This window comes from Eutrema salsugineum, unplaced genomic scaffold (assembly GCF_000478725.1).
Source record: "Eutrema salsugineum unplaced genomic scaffold, Eutsalg1_0 scaffold_15, whole genome shotgun sequence".
NCBI classification, from domain to species: domain Eukaryota; kingdom Viridiplantae; phylum Streptophyta; class Magnoliopsida; order Brassicales; family Brassicaceae; genus Eutrema; species Eutrema salsugineum.
The window spans coordinates 3,336,369-3,351,750 of NW_006256867.1; the positions used below are offsets into that span (position 1 = coordinate 3,336,369).

Here is a 15,382-nt window from a genome sequence, read left to right on the forward strand (position 1 = left end):
GATTTTGTTATTAGTTACTTATTTACTTATGAAATGTTGGATTTTGTTTATGATATATGTTTTTTCATTTCAGAAAGTTTTATTTTCTTTAAGATATTATGTTTTCTAAAAATATATAAAAAAAAACATAATATGTATTTTAAATTTATAATAACATACATAATATAACAAAAATTCAAATGTAATTTAAATAATTAGATTAAAAAAAAGATAAACGGGCTTAAAAGGGTTATTTAAGCCCGGCGGGCTTCTAAATAAATGGGCTAAAAAATTACAAACATAAACGGGTTTTATTTAAGCGGGCTTTAATAGGGCAGGCTTTATACTGGCAGGGTTTAAACTGGCCTGGGTAGCCCGTAAAAACACCACTACTCATCATTACTATTCTGCCTATCAATATTCTCATATGAATTTTTAGTCATATTTGTGATGCCTTTTTTATAAACCACAGATAATTCATGAGAACAGAAGTCTTCATTTTGGTATTTTGGATTAACATTCTTTTTAACTGAGATGCAAAGACGAACATGCATCGATCTGCACATTTTGAATAAAGTCTTTAGTTGCCTTTCATTAGTTACAAAGATAGGTCGGGTATCCTTGGGCATGTCTCTCATCATTATCTCAGGTAAGGCATAGCTAAGTTCTACATCATCAACCAACTTATCAAATCCAAAATCTTCGTGTACCATCTAAACCATATCAGCAAACTTCAAACCATCCCTAATGGTGAATAATTTACCTTTTTGTAGTATTCATGATGAATCTCCATGATTCCTTTTTCACTTGCCATTCACCCAAAACTCCAGTTTTATGCAATATTTTCCTTCATAAAAAAAACAAAACACAGAACCATTTTGAGAATAAAAAGAAGAAAATCATAACACCACAATAATACCAATTGAGAACGAAACAATTTTTTTTACCAATTAGAGGCAAGAATGAGTGATATTGATGGTGTTATTAGGAGATCTAACAATATTTGGAGCAGGTGCAAGTGACAAGACGATGTAAGCCACTAGTCCACACTCTCCTCCAGGCAATGTTTGATCTCGTTTTGGAGAATCCCGACGTCTCGACCTAAACTCGGAAATGTTGTTAGAGAAATTCAGATAGAAATAATTCTTTGCTAGATTTTACCCTGTGCATCCGCACGGGAATTTGTTTTAATCAAAATTTGTAATTTAATTTATGTTTTTTATATAAATATATTTTTTAATAAGTGATATAAAAAAAAATTTGTGTTTAGATATAATTTGTTTTTATTTTTAGTATTATTATGACCACCATGATCATAAAAACATAATTTTAATCCGGTTATTGTAATAATTAAAAAGTGATTATTATTATAAAAATATATTTCTAACTCGCTCATTTTATTAATCCAAAAAAGACATGATTATGAAACCATAATTCTAACCCGCCCGTTTATATTACTTTATAATATAAATATTTACTAATTTTGAAATAATTTTTTCCTAATATCTTGCATGCTTTGATAACCTAACCCGATCATAATTATAAAAAAACTTAATTTGTCCCATCAAATTAATATATAATATTAATATTTATCTATTTTCAATATGTGAAATTTTAATCTGATAGAATATGATTAAAAAAATAAAAGAAGATATTTGTTAATCATATGTGTTATTCTAAAAATTTTATTTAAATTTCAAATGTTAATTAAATCTAATATATATTTAAGGAAGTCTATTTAAATTAATATTTATAGACTATAAATATAACCTATATTTAAGAAAAAATTTAGTTATCTAAATTAATATCTAATTTTCAGAATTAAATTTATATATATATAAAAAAAAATTTTAAAAAAAACTTTGGGAGTGTTTGGAAACAAACACTAAAAATGCTTATATTTTAACATAATAGATTATTTTTATTTATATTTTTGATCAAACTTATCCATATACAATTTCAGCCTAGTACATTTCGGCCCAAAAAGGCTAGAGTCTGCGAAACAATTTGCAGCTCTTGGAATAGATTTGAACTGAATTGAATCAAAAGCAATAATTTTTTATTAAAATATTATTTTTGTAATTAGAATAAAATAAAATAAAATAAAAGCTAATTAGATTATTTGTGCAGAAAATGTAAATATATATATGTATTACTATTTAAATATTAAATTATAAATTATGGGTAATTTTGTTATTTTACTTATCAATAAGTGTAGATTTCAAAAAAAAAACTTAAAATTAGTATATTTTTCAAATTATAAACTCATGACAAAGTATTTTCTCAAATTTTCTCTTTATATTTTTGTAACATAAAATCTTTATTTTTGACATCAAGATTTTGTTAGATATTAATTATTATATATACATTATTATTCTTTAACAAACTTTAATTGAAGGATTTTACCATCACAAATTGAACCGAGGGATTTAAAAATGAATTCGTTGATACTGTATTTAAGGAGTTTTTTTATAGAAAGAAAAACTATATATATATATATATATACTATATGTAAGATGTAGAATTAACCCAGAGTACATAAGATTCGAGATCCCACTCAAACGCACAAAGGAATAATACAATATGATCCATAAAAAGTTCAAAATATACAGTATATGTTTTGACATATTCGAAAATGTTATCTAGAAGAGAGTTATATGGATTCTCTGCTAAACAGGATGTGAAGCATCATACCAGACGTAAAAACTTTTCAAAATCTTTCTTTGCTAAAAAGTTTGTATTCATCAATCACGGCAAAGCTTAAATTAATTCTTGCAAACACTAGATAAATAGATAAGAAAGACCATACAAAATTTTGACTGTTATTTTTCAAAATCTTCCTAATTACAGCTTCTTAAAAATTCTTCTTCCAAATATTTAACAGATGATAAGCTCTTCGAAAACATTGGACTATATAGTTTAAAATAGAACTAGAAATTAAACTGCACATTGTGCAGGGTAATGTTGTTTAAATTGTCTTTAAATTTAATTTTAATTTTTGGTTAAATTAAAATTGGTTGCACAATTCCGTTAACAAAAAATATAAAGAAATAAAATTGGTGGCAATTAAATAACAATACATATATAAATATCACACAATCGATATTTAAATAAAATATTTTTTTGGCCAACCCGTAAATTTTGAAAACATAGTTTAGTTTTTTTTTATAAAAATAATTGAACTAATTTTCAAAATTGATACTAACTAATTATGAAAATACAGATAAAAAATATTGCAAAAAATTAAATAGATTTTTTTATATATATAGATTAATTATTATTTTAAATAATAGAATATGTTTTAATAAGTAAAGAAATATTTCATTAAGCTTTTTATATTTGTAAAGTTTATTTATATAATATTTTCTAAGTTAAGGTTTATTTATATAATATTTTATAAATAAATGATTAATTATGTAAAATATTTTGTAATATCTTACAAAGAAAAGTTCATTTATATAAATATCTACTCAAATAATAATATAGAGATATATACAATTAGGACCAATGCAAATGGTAATGTAACACAAACATGAAGTCTGCTTTGTTTCTCAGTCCAGACAAATTAAAGACCCATAAAATCTGAAAGTTCTTAATTATCCAAAAAACTTCTTAATAAAACTAGAAAGAGACTTAAACACTGAACTCCAAAACAAGAGATATTTGATATAACTACATGGCATTGCAATGCATTGCCACGATCCACGAGCATCCATTGCCTTTTTTCGCTCACATGGCAAAGAAAAGTTCGATCTTCCTTTATCCTCGTGAATTTATTTTCCAGTTGAACCCATATTTCCTCACATCATCATTTAATTCATATCCTGATGGGACCAAAAAAAGTTAGTACAAAATTATAAAGTAAATTACATGAACAGACGTAAGTCAAAAATCATCAAAATCGATTATGAGATAAGATAACAACTACAAATATACTCATCAACCAACAAAAGTTTTAGCTTATGTCCATACGTGTATGATAATGTACGTATCTATATTAATATCCTGTCAAGTTATTTTATTACTCAACTAACAAACACCATCTTTTATAATTATTGTTTCTTTTATTGTGTATCTCCAACAAAAATTGAAGAATTTAAAGAAATTTTTTGCATGAGTGGGTGAGAGAGACGATTCTCATGCAAAATGCATAAGCAGAAACTCATTAAAGAAGAGAAAAAATAAAGTTGCTTCTTTCACAAGTTTCTCCTTTGGGTGTTCATCTTTGTCCCACAACTTCTCAGATTATTGTTACAGGCCACTACTTTTCTACCATAATTTTTTTCGTAAATGTTATCATTACTTATATATAAAAAAATACACATTAGGAATACAATTAAACTGTCCTGCCCTTTGTTTTCTCTCAATAGTTTACTTATTTTCTCTCAATATAAATAATTAAATAGATTCTTTTAAACATTTCCGCATTAACCATTATGATATTCCGTAAATAACAATTTATAGAAAGATAACTAAGAGGGAAATTACAGCAACAAATAACACTTTTTGGTGCCAAATTAAATACATGATGAAGAAAATAAAATAACTATTGTAGCTGCCAAAAGCAAAAACTATGCCATACGAAAAAAAAGAAAAAAAATACCACGTAAAATAATAGAAAGGGAAAAAGAAGTGAACTCGTGAACTGATACATTTACCAAAAACGCACACACGAACAAGCCTCCCTCATATAAGCCTAATTCCACACTTCACATTTTCCGATTTTCGTTAGGTCTTTGAAGTTTTAATTCCAAATCCAAATCGCCGGATTTATCTTCATAAAGATTATATATAGTTAAATACCTCTGATTGCTCCACTTTCTTCTTCTTGTCATAACAACCTTAAACCCTTTTTTTCCTTTATTTTTCTTCTTCAGTCTTTTTTTTTTTTGCCGGCGTCATTATGGCAGCCTCCGCTGGTAAGGGCAATGACCTCGACCATATCAAGAATGAATCCGTTGATCTGGTAAATAAATGTTTCTTTTTGTTTTCTCTGTTTTTATGTATTTGATCTTTGGCCCGGCTAATTCCAAAACATACAATATATATATATATAGTAATTAATTAACTCAAACTCGCCTCACTCCATTTTTTATAGTTTTATCAAAACGTGATTTGATTTTTATTGTGAGTCACACTCTCTAACTAGGCTTCATAGCATGGCTTTACAGGATTCGAATCACAATTAATACGAAGGTAGATCATGTGCTTCTAGATTTCTATATTCATGCCTACCTAAAATTATCTGTTTCTTTCTCTCCTGAAGAAAGTAAAATTTCACAACGTTTTTTTTTTTAGATGCTAAAACAACGTTTTTCTTTTCCTTATGAGATCTAACGTTCTTGAAAAAAACCATATATGATAATATTCTAATTAAAAATATGATCGTATTCTAAATAACTATGCTTTACCTAGCTAGCTAAGCAACTGTTTTTATATTTTTGGCCCATTCGAGCTAGAACTTGTTTCTGATTAGAAACTAAATTATTCAAGTTTAAAAAAACGAAAAATAAACAATAACATAAATGGTGAGTAAGTAATAGGTTCGAATACCAATGGAGGAAGTGTTCGAAGAGCTGAAATGCACAAAACAAGGTCTTACATCAGATGAAGCTTCTTACCGTCTCGACCTCTTTGGTCCCAACAAGCTCGAAGAGAAGAAGGTTCCTTCTTAAACTTTCCCCTTATAAGAAAAACACATTAGTTTTGAAAAAAAAAACACACATACACACATTAGTGACACTCTTTTAATGAATGTTTGTGATTGGGTAACATGCAGGAAAGCAAGTTTCTAAAGTTTTTAGGGTTCATGTGGAACCCATTGTCATGGGTGATGGAGGCGGCGGCGCTGGTGGCGATTGCTCTGGCGAACGGAGGAGGACGGCCACCGGATTGGGAAGACTTTGTGGGGATAGTTTGTTTGTTGTTCATTAACTCAACCATTAGTTTCATTGAGGAGAACAATGCCGGTAATGCTGCAGCAGCCCTCATGGCCGGTTTAGCCCCCAAGACAAAGGTTTAACAAACCCAATTAATTTAATTTCTTTCCACTTTCTAATTAATTCCCTTAACACAACTTTATGATTTAGTGAAAAAAAATTGTGTTAGATATGATAATTTGTTTGTTGGAACAATATTGTTAGATATGGTAGATGATTCTTGAAATAACGACATAGTTGAATAGTTGAATGATTGAATATCAGAAGTATTATACCTAAATTCCATAAATATAATTAAAAAATTCTAGAAATGTTGTCTTAGTAGAATCATATACTTTTTTAATCAATAGTGAATAATTTTTTTTTCTTAAAAAAACATGATAATTTATTGAATATTTTGAAAACACATAAAATTGGTATGTTATTATTCATCACAAACTCTTACTATTTTCAGGTTCGATTTAGTTGAATTCTGAAAAAATTTCCAATGAAGATGTCAATAAATCTAATACAAATTTCAAATTGACAAAAATCCTCAAATGTGTATTAAACTTTACACTAGTGAGTTTCTATTTTTCGGCAACTGCATGTACACTAGTGATTTAAGAAGGAAACTCGATTTTATCCCGTGCATCCGCACAAGATTTTTTTTTATAAATCTAAATTTGTAATGCAATTTATATTTTTTTATAGATATAATTTTTTTAATAAGTGATAAATAATTTTTTTGTTTAGATATATATTTTTTTTAAATTTTTTTAGTATTATTATGACTATGATCATAATAACATAATTCTAATACACTCATTCTATTAATAAAAAAATGACCGTTATTACAAAAAAAATTTCTAACTCGCTCATTCTATTATTCTGAAAATGATCGTGGTTATAAAGTAATAATTCTAACCCGCCTGTTCATATTACCATATAATATAAATGTTTACTAATTTTGAAATAATTTTTTTCTTAGTATATTGCATGTTTTGATAACCTAACCCGCATAATATTATAATTAAAAAAAAACTTAAACCGTTTTATCAAATTAATATATAATATTAATATTTATTAGTTTTCAATATGTGAAATTTTAATCTGAATGATTAAAAATATAGTAAAATATTTATTAATCATATGTGTTATTCTACAAATATTATTTATTTTTTTTGTTAAATTAAATTTAACTTATATTTAAAGAAATTTAAATTAATATCTATTTTAAAGAATTTAATTAATTACAAAAACTAAATAGTTTAAATTTTAAATTAAATAAAAGCTATATTTAAGGAATTGTAGTTATCTAAATTAATATCAAATTTTCAAAATTAAATTTATATATAAAATAAAATTTAAAAAAAAAAACTTAATGTTGTGGGTTGGGGAATCCCACAACAGTCCAGCGGTTCCGGTCGATGTACACATCTATCAAACCGGACATTTTCTTCATCATGGAAACCAAAAACTCTGATACGGTTGTAGACACGAAACTTGATTTTATGATGTACCAGTCTAAATACCTAGTCTCTCCGCATAGTCCAGGGGGAGGGGGCTTAGCTCTGTACTGGAACTCCTCCATCAATCTAAGCATCTTACACTCGTGTCAGAACTATATCAATACTTCACATACAAAAACAACAACTTCATTGCCACCTTTGTGTATGGTGAACCAAATCAATCAAAAAGACAGCAAATATGGGAAGATCTCACAGCAAGGGCCACTTCAAGAGACTTACCCTGGTTCCTAACGGGAGATTTCAACGAGCTTGTAGACAACTCTGAAAAACAGGGCGAACCACCTAGAGCAGAGGGCTCATTCTGCGAATTCCGCTCATTTTTATCCCAATGCGACCTCTTCGACCTAAAATACAGCGGAAACTGTCTCTCCTGGCGAGGAGTCCGGAACACCCACCTAGTCCATTGTCGCATGGACCGTGCAATCTCGAACAGCCTGTGGGCAGAACTGTACCCCTCGGGCCGCTGCAACTACTTGAGTTTTGAGGGATCAGACCACCGACCACTAATCACTTTCCTGGAGCTCCTGTCAAAGAAGAAACGAGGTCTTTTTAGATATGACAGGAGAATGAGGAACAACCCAGAAATTACAAAACTCGTAACCAAGGCTTGGACTCAAAACGATCAGCACCTGCAGAAAAGCAATCTCCAGATGGAATCGGGACCAGCACATCAATAATAAGACAACTATTGAAGCCGAAAAACAAAAACTTGAGGAGGCCATGACTTCCCCTGTTAACAATGAAGCACTCATCTCATAGATCAACCTTGCTCTAAAAAAAGCATATAGAGAGGAAGAAGAGTACTGGAGACAAAGGAGTAGATCCATGTGGTTATGCTTAGGCGATAAGAACTCCAGTTACTTCCATGCTGTCACAAGAGGTCGAAGAGCGGTCAACAAGTTCTCCGTCATTGAGGACTCAGAAGGCAAACCATGGTTTGAAGAAGAACAAATCGCTGATGTCATCAGCACCTACTATCAAGACCTCTTCTCATCCAAAGCAACAACAATAAACTTCAAAGAAACTGTAGACCAAGCTCTGCTACCTCTGGTCACTAGGAAATGAACAATGCCCTTACGATTGATCCATCGGATAAGGAGATACGGGATGCCCTGTTTTCCATACATCCGGACAAGGCTCCGGACCCAGACGGCTTCTCTGCGTCCTTTTTCAGAACAAACTGGGATACTGTCGGACCTGCAATAACAAAAGAAATCAAAAGTTACTTTTGCACAGGAGACTTCCCGAAGACCATAAATCATACCTTCGTCAGGCTGATTCCAAAGAACAATGCACCAAAAACGGTCGCTGATTACCGCCCCATTGCCTTGTGCAATGTCCTCTACAAAATATTCTCCAAGATCCTCACTAAGCGCCTTCAACCCATCCTTGATACCATCATCTCAGAATCCTAGTCAGCCTTTGTTCCTGGCAGAGCAATATCCGATAACGTTATGATCACTCACGAAACTCTTCACTTCCTAAAGAGATCAAAGGCAAAAAAGCATTGCTCAATGGCTGTTAAAACCGACATGAGCAAGGCTTATGATCGATTGGAATGGAGCTTTATTGAGTCAGCTCTCCTCAGACTATGTTTTGACACAAAATGGGTAAACTGGATTATGCTTTGCATTACAACCGTCTCCTACTCTTACCTTGTGAATGATTCAGCACATGGGTATGTCCTACCACAACGAGGGATAAGACAAGGTGACCCGCTGTCACCTTATATATTCATCATCTGCGGAGAAGTCCTGTCTGGTCTGTGCAAAAATTCCCAAAAAAGTGGCAAACTTTCGGGTATTAGAGTTGCAAAAGAGAGCCCAAGGATAAATCACTTACTGTTCGCCGACGACACCATGTTCTTCTGCAAAACCTCCCCTTCAGCATGCGAAGAACTCATGATCATACTTAGGAAATATGAAGAAGCGTCAGGGCAAATGATCAACCTACAAAAATCATCAGTCACTTTCTCGAGCCAAACTCCACCAGAAATCAAAACACGAGTCAAGCAGAAGTTGGGAATCACGTCGGAGGGTGGCCAAGGAAAATACCTGGGCTTACCTGAACATTTTGGACGCAGGAAGAAAGACTTATTCACCAAAATTGTTGACAGAATCAGACAACGTGCTGTGAGCTGGTCTTCTAAATACCTCTCCTCTGCAGGAAAGATCACTATGCTGAAATCGGTTCTTTCAGCCATCCCTTCATATACCATGTCATGTTTTAAATTACCAGCAAGCTTATGCAAGAGAATCCAATCCGCATTTACGCGATTCTGGTGGGATGCAAACCCTGAAAAGAGGAAAATGTGCTGGTTAGCCTGGTCAAAACTCACTAGATCGAAGCAGGAAGGGGGACTGGGTTTTCGCGACATTGAATGTTTCAACGACGCCCTCTTAGCTAAGCTAAGCTGGAGACTGCTAACTAATCCGAAGTGCCTCCTGGCTCGAGTCCTTAAGGGCAGGTACTATCACAACTCTTCCCTCCTCCAGGCCGTTTCACCCTTATCTTCCTCTCATGGATGGCGTGGAATCTTGATTGGTCGAGACCTCCTAAAAGAAAATGTGGGAAAAGCAATTGGAAATGGAAAAAGCACAAGGCTGTGGGATGAAGCATGGCTCTCAAACGCCGTATCAAGTAAACCCATCGGACCGGCAACAAATCTCTCGAAAGACTGGCTTGTGAGTGATTTGATGACGGAAAGCACGACCTCCTAGGACACAAGCAAAGTTGTGAACCTGCTCCCACATCACTCAGCTGAAATTTTCAGTATAAAAACGAGCAAGTGGGGAGGAGAAGACTCCTACATCTGGACACCGACCAAAGACGGCCGCTACACAACGAGATCGGGCTATACTACTCTGCGTTATGCGCTAGAAGACAACAACGAAATAGCTTCGAACTCTCTCCCACAGTCAACTGGAATTCAGACGTCTGGCACAGGAAAACCTCCCCAAAGATCAAAGTCTTCCTCTGGAAAGTGGTGAAGCATGCTTTACCTACAGGGGCAAATCTTCAATCACGCGGCTTATCGGGCTCACTATCTTGTGTGTTCTGTAGAGAGAGAGAGACGACGGACCATCTCTTTCTACACTGTCCTTTCGCAAAATCGGTGTGGATCCTGGCCCCTTTCAAATTCTCAATCGATACAGCCTATATACCGGACTTTGTCACTGGACTTAGAGCTTCAAAGAGCTGGTATACTCTGCCACCAACGGGTGTCAATCAAGGCCTCCTCTTCCTTGGATCTGCTGGTCGATCTGGCAAGCGTGAAACCACGATATCCACATCCTTTGAGCACATCCCTCGATCTGCAAATGTCACTGCAGACGAGTTAGCAAAACGATCACTCGTTGATCTCGTTGTAAGACCTTAACCGGTTTAAACCATGCTTTAATTAATTTAAGATGTCAAAAAAAAAAATTAAAAATGTTTGGAAACAAGCACTAAAAATGCTTCTGTTTTAATATAATAGATAGATTACATACTAATTTGTTAATGATTTATTACACCAATAAATTTATAAACCAATTAAATTCGAAAATCCCTAATTTTACAGAATTTCAGTTTTTGCATTATTTCTCAAAGAATTTCACGGTTATATTTTCTTTTCTTCCCATTCAATTTGAGCCAGAAGTATCAAATGAAGATAATAAAATCATTAACTAATTATTAATTTACACACTAATTCAAAGTTGCCATATGCTGTTTTTGTATCTGAGTAAAGGTGCTAAGAGATTGTCAATGGAGCGAACAAGAAGCATCGATTCTCGTTCCCGGAGACGTAATCAGCGTCAAGCTCGGCGACATCATTCCCGCCGACGCGCGTTTACTCGACGGCGATCCTCTTAAAGTCGATCAATCTTCTCTCACCGGCGAATCAATCCCCGTCACCAAAAATCCCGGCGATGAAATCTTCTCCGGCTCAACCTGCAAACAAGGCGAGATCGAAGCCATCGTCATCGCCACCGGAGTCCACACATTCTTCGGCAAGGCAGCTCATCTCGTCGACAGCACGAACCAAGCCGGTCACTTCCAGAAAGTCCTTACCTCGATTGGGAATTTCTGCATCTGCTCGATTGCCCTAGGAATCATCGTCGAGCTCCTCGTGATGTATCCGATTCAACGCCGTAAGTATCGCGACGGAATCGATAACCTTCTCGTTTTGTTGATCGGAGGGATTCCTATCGCTATGCCTACTGTGTTATCTGTTACGATGGCGATTGGGTCTCATAGATTGTCTCTACAAGGAGCTATCACTAGGAGGATGACTGCGATCGAGGAAATGGCGGGTATGGATGTTCTGTGTTGTGATAAAACTGGAACCCTCACGTTGAATAAGCTTACCGTTGATAGGAACTTAGTGGATGTTTTTGCGAAAGGGGTTGATAAAGAACATGTTATCCTTTTGGCTGCGAGAGCCTCGAGGATTGAGAATCAAGATGCCATTGATGCAGCCATTGTTGGAATGCTTTCTGATCCAAAAGAAGCTCGAGTTGGTGTCAGAGAGGTTCATTTCCTTCCTTTTAACCCTGTGGATAAGAGAACCGCTTTGACTTATATAGACTCTGATGGAAGTTGGCACCGAGCTAGCAAAGGAGCTCCTGGGCAGGTATGGTGAACCCGAGCTTTGATATGTTGTTCAAGTCACATGTTTGGCTAACGATCTAAATGATCTTTCATTGGCAGATACTAAACCTCTGCAATTGTAAGGAAGATCTTAGGAGGAAAGCTCATGGAGTGATTGATAAGTTTGCTGAGCGTGGACTTCGATCTTTGGCTGTTGCAAGACAGGTTTTGTTCTCGGTTATTTATACATTCTCGTGATGTTTCTTGTGTCCTTGTGTCTTCGTTGTGTTCTCATATGGACTTTATTGGTGCAGGAAGTTCCTGAGAAGAAGAAAGATGCTTCTGGAGGTCCATGGCAACTTGTAGGTCTTTTACCTCTGTTTGATCCTCCGAGACATGACAGTGCCGAGACAATCAGAAGGGCGTTAAACCTCGGTGTTAATGTCAAGATGATAACCGGTAAGAATCACACAATTTTTTATTGAGTTGATCCTTGCCTCTCTGCACTATATTTTGCTTGAAACTAGCTTGCCCTTCTCATTGAAACCAGGGGACCAGCTTGCAATTGGGAAGGAAACCGGTCGCAGGCTTGGAATGGGTACGAACATGTATCATTCTTCTGCGCTGCTCGGGCAAGACAAAGATTCCTCCTTGGGTCCTGTTGATGAACTTATCGAGAAGGCTGATGGATTTGCTGGAGTCTTTCCAGGTATTCTCGCTTTAATAGAAGGCTTATTCTTTAACCGCACATTTTAATACATGTCCAGATTCTTACTGATGGATTCACCGGTGCGTGAAAAATCTCAGAACATAAGTATGAGATTGTAAGTAGGCTGCAACAAAGGAAGCACATATGTGGTATGACTGGAGATGGTGTTAATGATGCCCCGGCTCTGAAGAAGGCAGATATTGGTATAGCTGTTGCTGATGCTACTGATGCTGCAAGAGGAGCTTCTGATATCGTTCTCACAGAACCTGGATTGAGCGTTATCATTAGTGCAGTGCTCGCTAGTAGAGCCATATTCCAAAGAATGAAAAACTACACTGTGAGTTAAAACGTCTTCTCACTGTTTTTTGTTGTCCATTAACTGATTCACTAAATCCAACCTTGATTTTGTTTTTCTGTGTAGATTTATGCGGTTTCAATCACGATACGTATCGTGGTAAGTGTAATTGGTACATCTCACGAGATTTCCTTTGGTTGAAATGGTTTCAATAATAATGTAAAGTTTCCTCAATGTCTGCAGTTTGGCTTCATGTTCATTGCTCTCTTATGGGAGTTCGATTTCGCGCCTTTCATGGTCCTGATCATGGCAATCTTAAATGACGGTGAGGTCACATTATAGAGTATAACTGGATATAATAGTGAATAATCCATAAAATTAACAAAAGTATTGCTAATTATAGGAACAATCTTGACAATATCAAAGGACAGGGTGAAGCCATCTCCACAGCCAGATAGCTGGAAACTCATAGAAATCTTCTCGACCGGCGTCGTATTTGGAGGCTATCAGGCCTTGATGACCGTCGTTTTCTTCTGGGCGATGAAAGATACTGATATTTTCTCGGTATATACTCTTATTCTCAGTTGCTTCTCTAGGCCAGCTCAAAAAGCTAACTCTTTGTGGGGGTTATGTAGAACAAGTTTGGTGTGAGACCATTGAGTCAACGTCCTGAACAAATGATGGCTGCACTGTATCTACAAGTTAGCATCATAAGTCAGGCTCTCATCTTCGTCACCAGATCCCGGAGCTGGTCCTACGTTGAACGCCCTGGTCATCTCTTGCTTGGTGCATTTTTCATTGCTCAACTGGTATATAATATAACAAATTCTCTTGCCCTTAAAACTCTCTTCACAAGAAACAGAACAAGAAGCTCATGGTGGCTTTCTCAGGTGGCGACATTCATTGCGGTTTATGCGAACTGGAGTTTTGCGCGGATAGAAGGAGTAGGTTGGAGATGGGCTGGAGTGATCTGGCTGTACAGTCTCATAACTTACATCCCTCTCGACTTACTCAAATTCGCGATCCGCTACATTTTGAGTGGCAAAGCTTGGTTAAACCTTCTTGACAACAAGGTATCGATTACCATTTACCAATACCAAAAAACCATCACATCACAACCTGTGCATCTTGGCTTCTTATATATTGTTTTCCGTGTATGTAATAAAAACAGACTGCCTTCACGACGAAGAAAGATTATGGTAGAGAGGAAAGAGAAGCTCAATGGGCTGCAGCTCAAAGAACCCTCCATGGACTTCAACCACCTGAGACAAACAACATCTTCAATGAAAAGAATTGTTACAGCGAGCTCTCTGAGATCGCTGAACAGGCCAAACGCCGAGCTGAGGTTGCCAGGTAAAAACTAAATCACTTATCATAATCATACATGATCTGAACCCGATTTGGTTTTGATGAAATGTGGATTTGATGATATGTGCAGGCTGAGAGAGCTAAACACATTAAAAGGACAAGTAGAGTCAGTGGTGAAGCTTAAAGGACTTGACATTGACACGATTCAACAACATTACACAGTCTAAGTTTGATTGTGAAACCAAATTGATCTACTTTGGTCACTTTTAAAGTTATTATTAGTTTAGAAACAAAAACAAAGTTGTGTAGGTGTATAATCTTACCATCTTTTGTCTTTTAACTGTCGAAGATCATAAAGACACCTTGTTTCAATGCTTTTTTAGGATCGTTGGTTTTTGTACTGTTGAGTTGGTAACTGTAACTGCTTACCTTTTTAGTTTATGGTTTATGGAAAGTTCACAAATGTGTTTTTTTTATTTTTGAAAAATAAGATCGAGCATAATTGATTCGATATGAAATGAATAACTTACAATATCAATGGTTTGGAGGGCATTATGAGTTATTCTAATTAGTTTAAGTTATGCAGTGGATACTGGGAATTTTTTTTTTTATGGTAAATTGTTAAACTTGAAGGGTTTTTTTAAATAAAATAAATAGTAAACTAATACTTAAATGATTTTGTATAGTTTTAGCTAGCCTTTTAGGAAATTAAATTAAAATCCTAGAAACTTGAATGAGTGATACAACAAAAGTGAAGATCTAAACTAGATCTATATTTATTCAGCATCTTAATGAAAATTTATCAATTACTTAACACATATTTTCAAAAAAAATCATTAAAATATTTGATGATAAATTTAAAATTTTATGCAAAAAGGGATGATACTAAATGATAATTTTTACTCCTTTACTATGATTGGATTAATATTTTGTTGGTAAAAAATTGGATAGAGATTCATACTTATAAAAATTAATATATACACACACATAAATGAATATTAAAAAAAATTTGCACACTGTACTGCATAAAACAAGATATGAGTCAGCTGACAAGATTTGGATTCATACA

General features: G+C 34.4%; 1 protein-coding gene across 2 annotated transcripts; it reads left to right on the forward strand.

Annotated features, from left to right (window-relative positions):
• Nucleotides 1-4,708: 4,708 nt before the first annotated feature.
• Nucleotides 4,709-14,540, forward strand: LOC18022351 (ATPase 5, plasma membrane-type). Of its 2 annotated transcripts, XM_006404922.2 has the most exons (15): nt 4,880-4,898; nt 5,523-5,642; nt 5,759-5,995; nt 11,160-12,044; nt 12,122-12,226; nt 12,316-12,460; nt 12,552-12,710; nt 12,809-13,047; nt 13,132-13,164; nt 13,249-13,330; nt 13,409-13,569; nt 13,641-13,814; nt 13,896-14,078; nt 14,177-14,358; nt 14,444-14,540. In XM_006404922.2, exons 2-15 carry the CDS (start codon nt 5,535-5,537, stop codon nt 14,538-14,540), a joined length of 2,790 nt encoding a protein of 929 aa, XP_006404985.2. In that variant the 5' UTR covers nt 4,880-4,898; nt 5,523-5,534. The 2 variants fall into 2 exon arrangements, with proteins under 2 accessions (XP_024014104.1, XP_006404985.2); XM_024158336.1 differs by lacking the exon at nt 14,444-14,540 and having other exon boundaries at nt 4,709-4,945; nt 14,177-14,362.
• The last annotated feature ends 842 nt before the right edge of the window (nt 14,541-15,382 follow it).

What these genes read in the sequence shown, in the direction of transcription:
- LOC18022351 (XM_006404922.2), top strand. Translation starts at nt 5,535, where the DNA reads ATGGAGGAAGTGTTCGAAGAGCTGAAATGCACAAAACAAGGTCTTACA. An exon ending in GCAAAGGAGCTCCTGGGCAG is followed by an intron (nt 12,045 to 12,121) that starts GTATGGTGAACC and finishes TTTCATTGGCAG; the next exon opens with ATACTAAACCTCTGCAATTG. An exon ending in AAGATACTGATATTTTCTCG is followed by an intron (nt 13,570 to 13,640) that starts GTATATACTCTT and finishes GGGGTTATGTAG; the next exon opens with AACAAGTTTGGTGTGAGACC.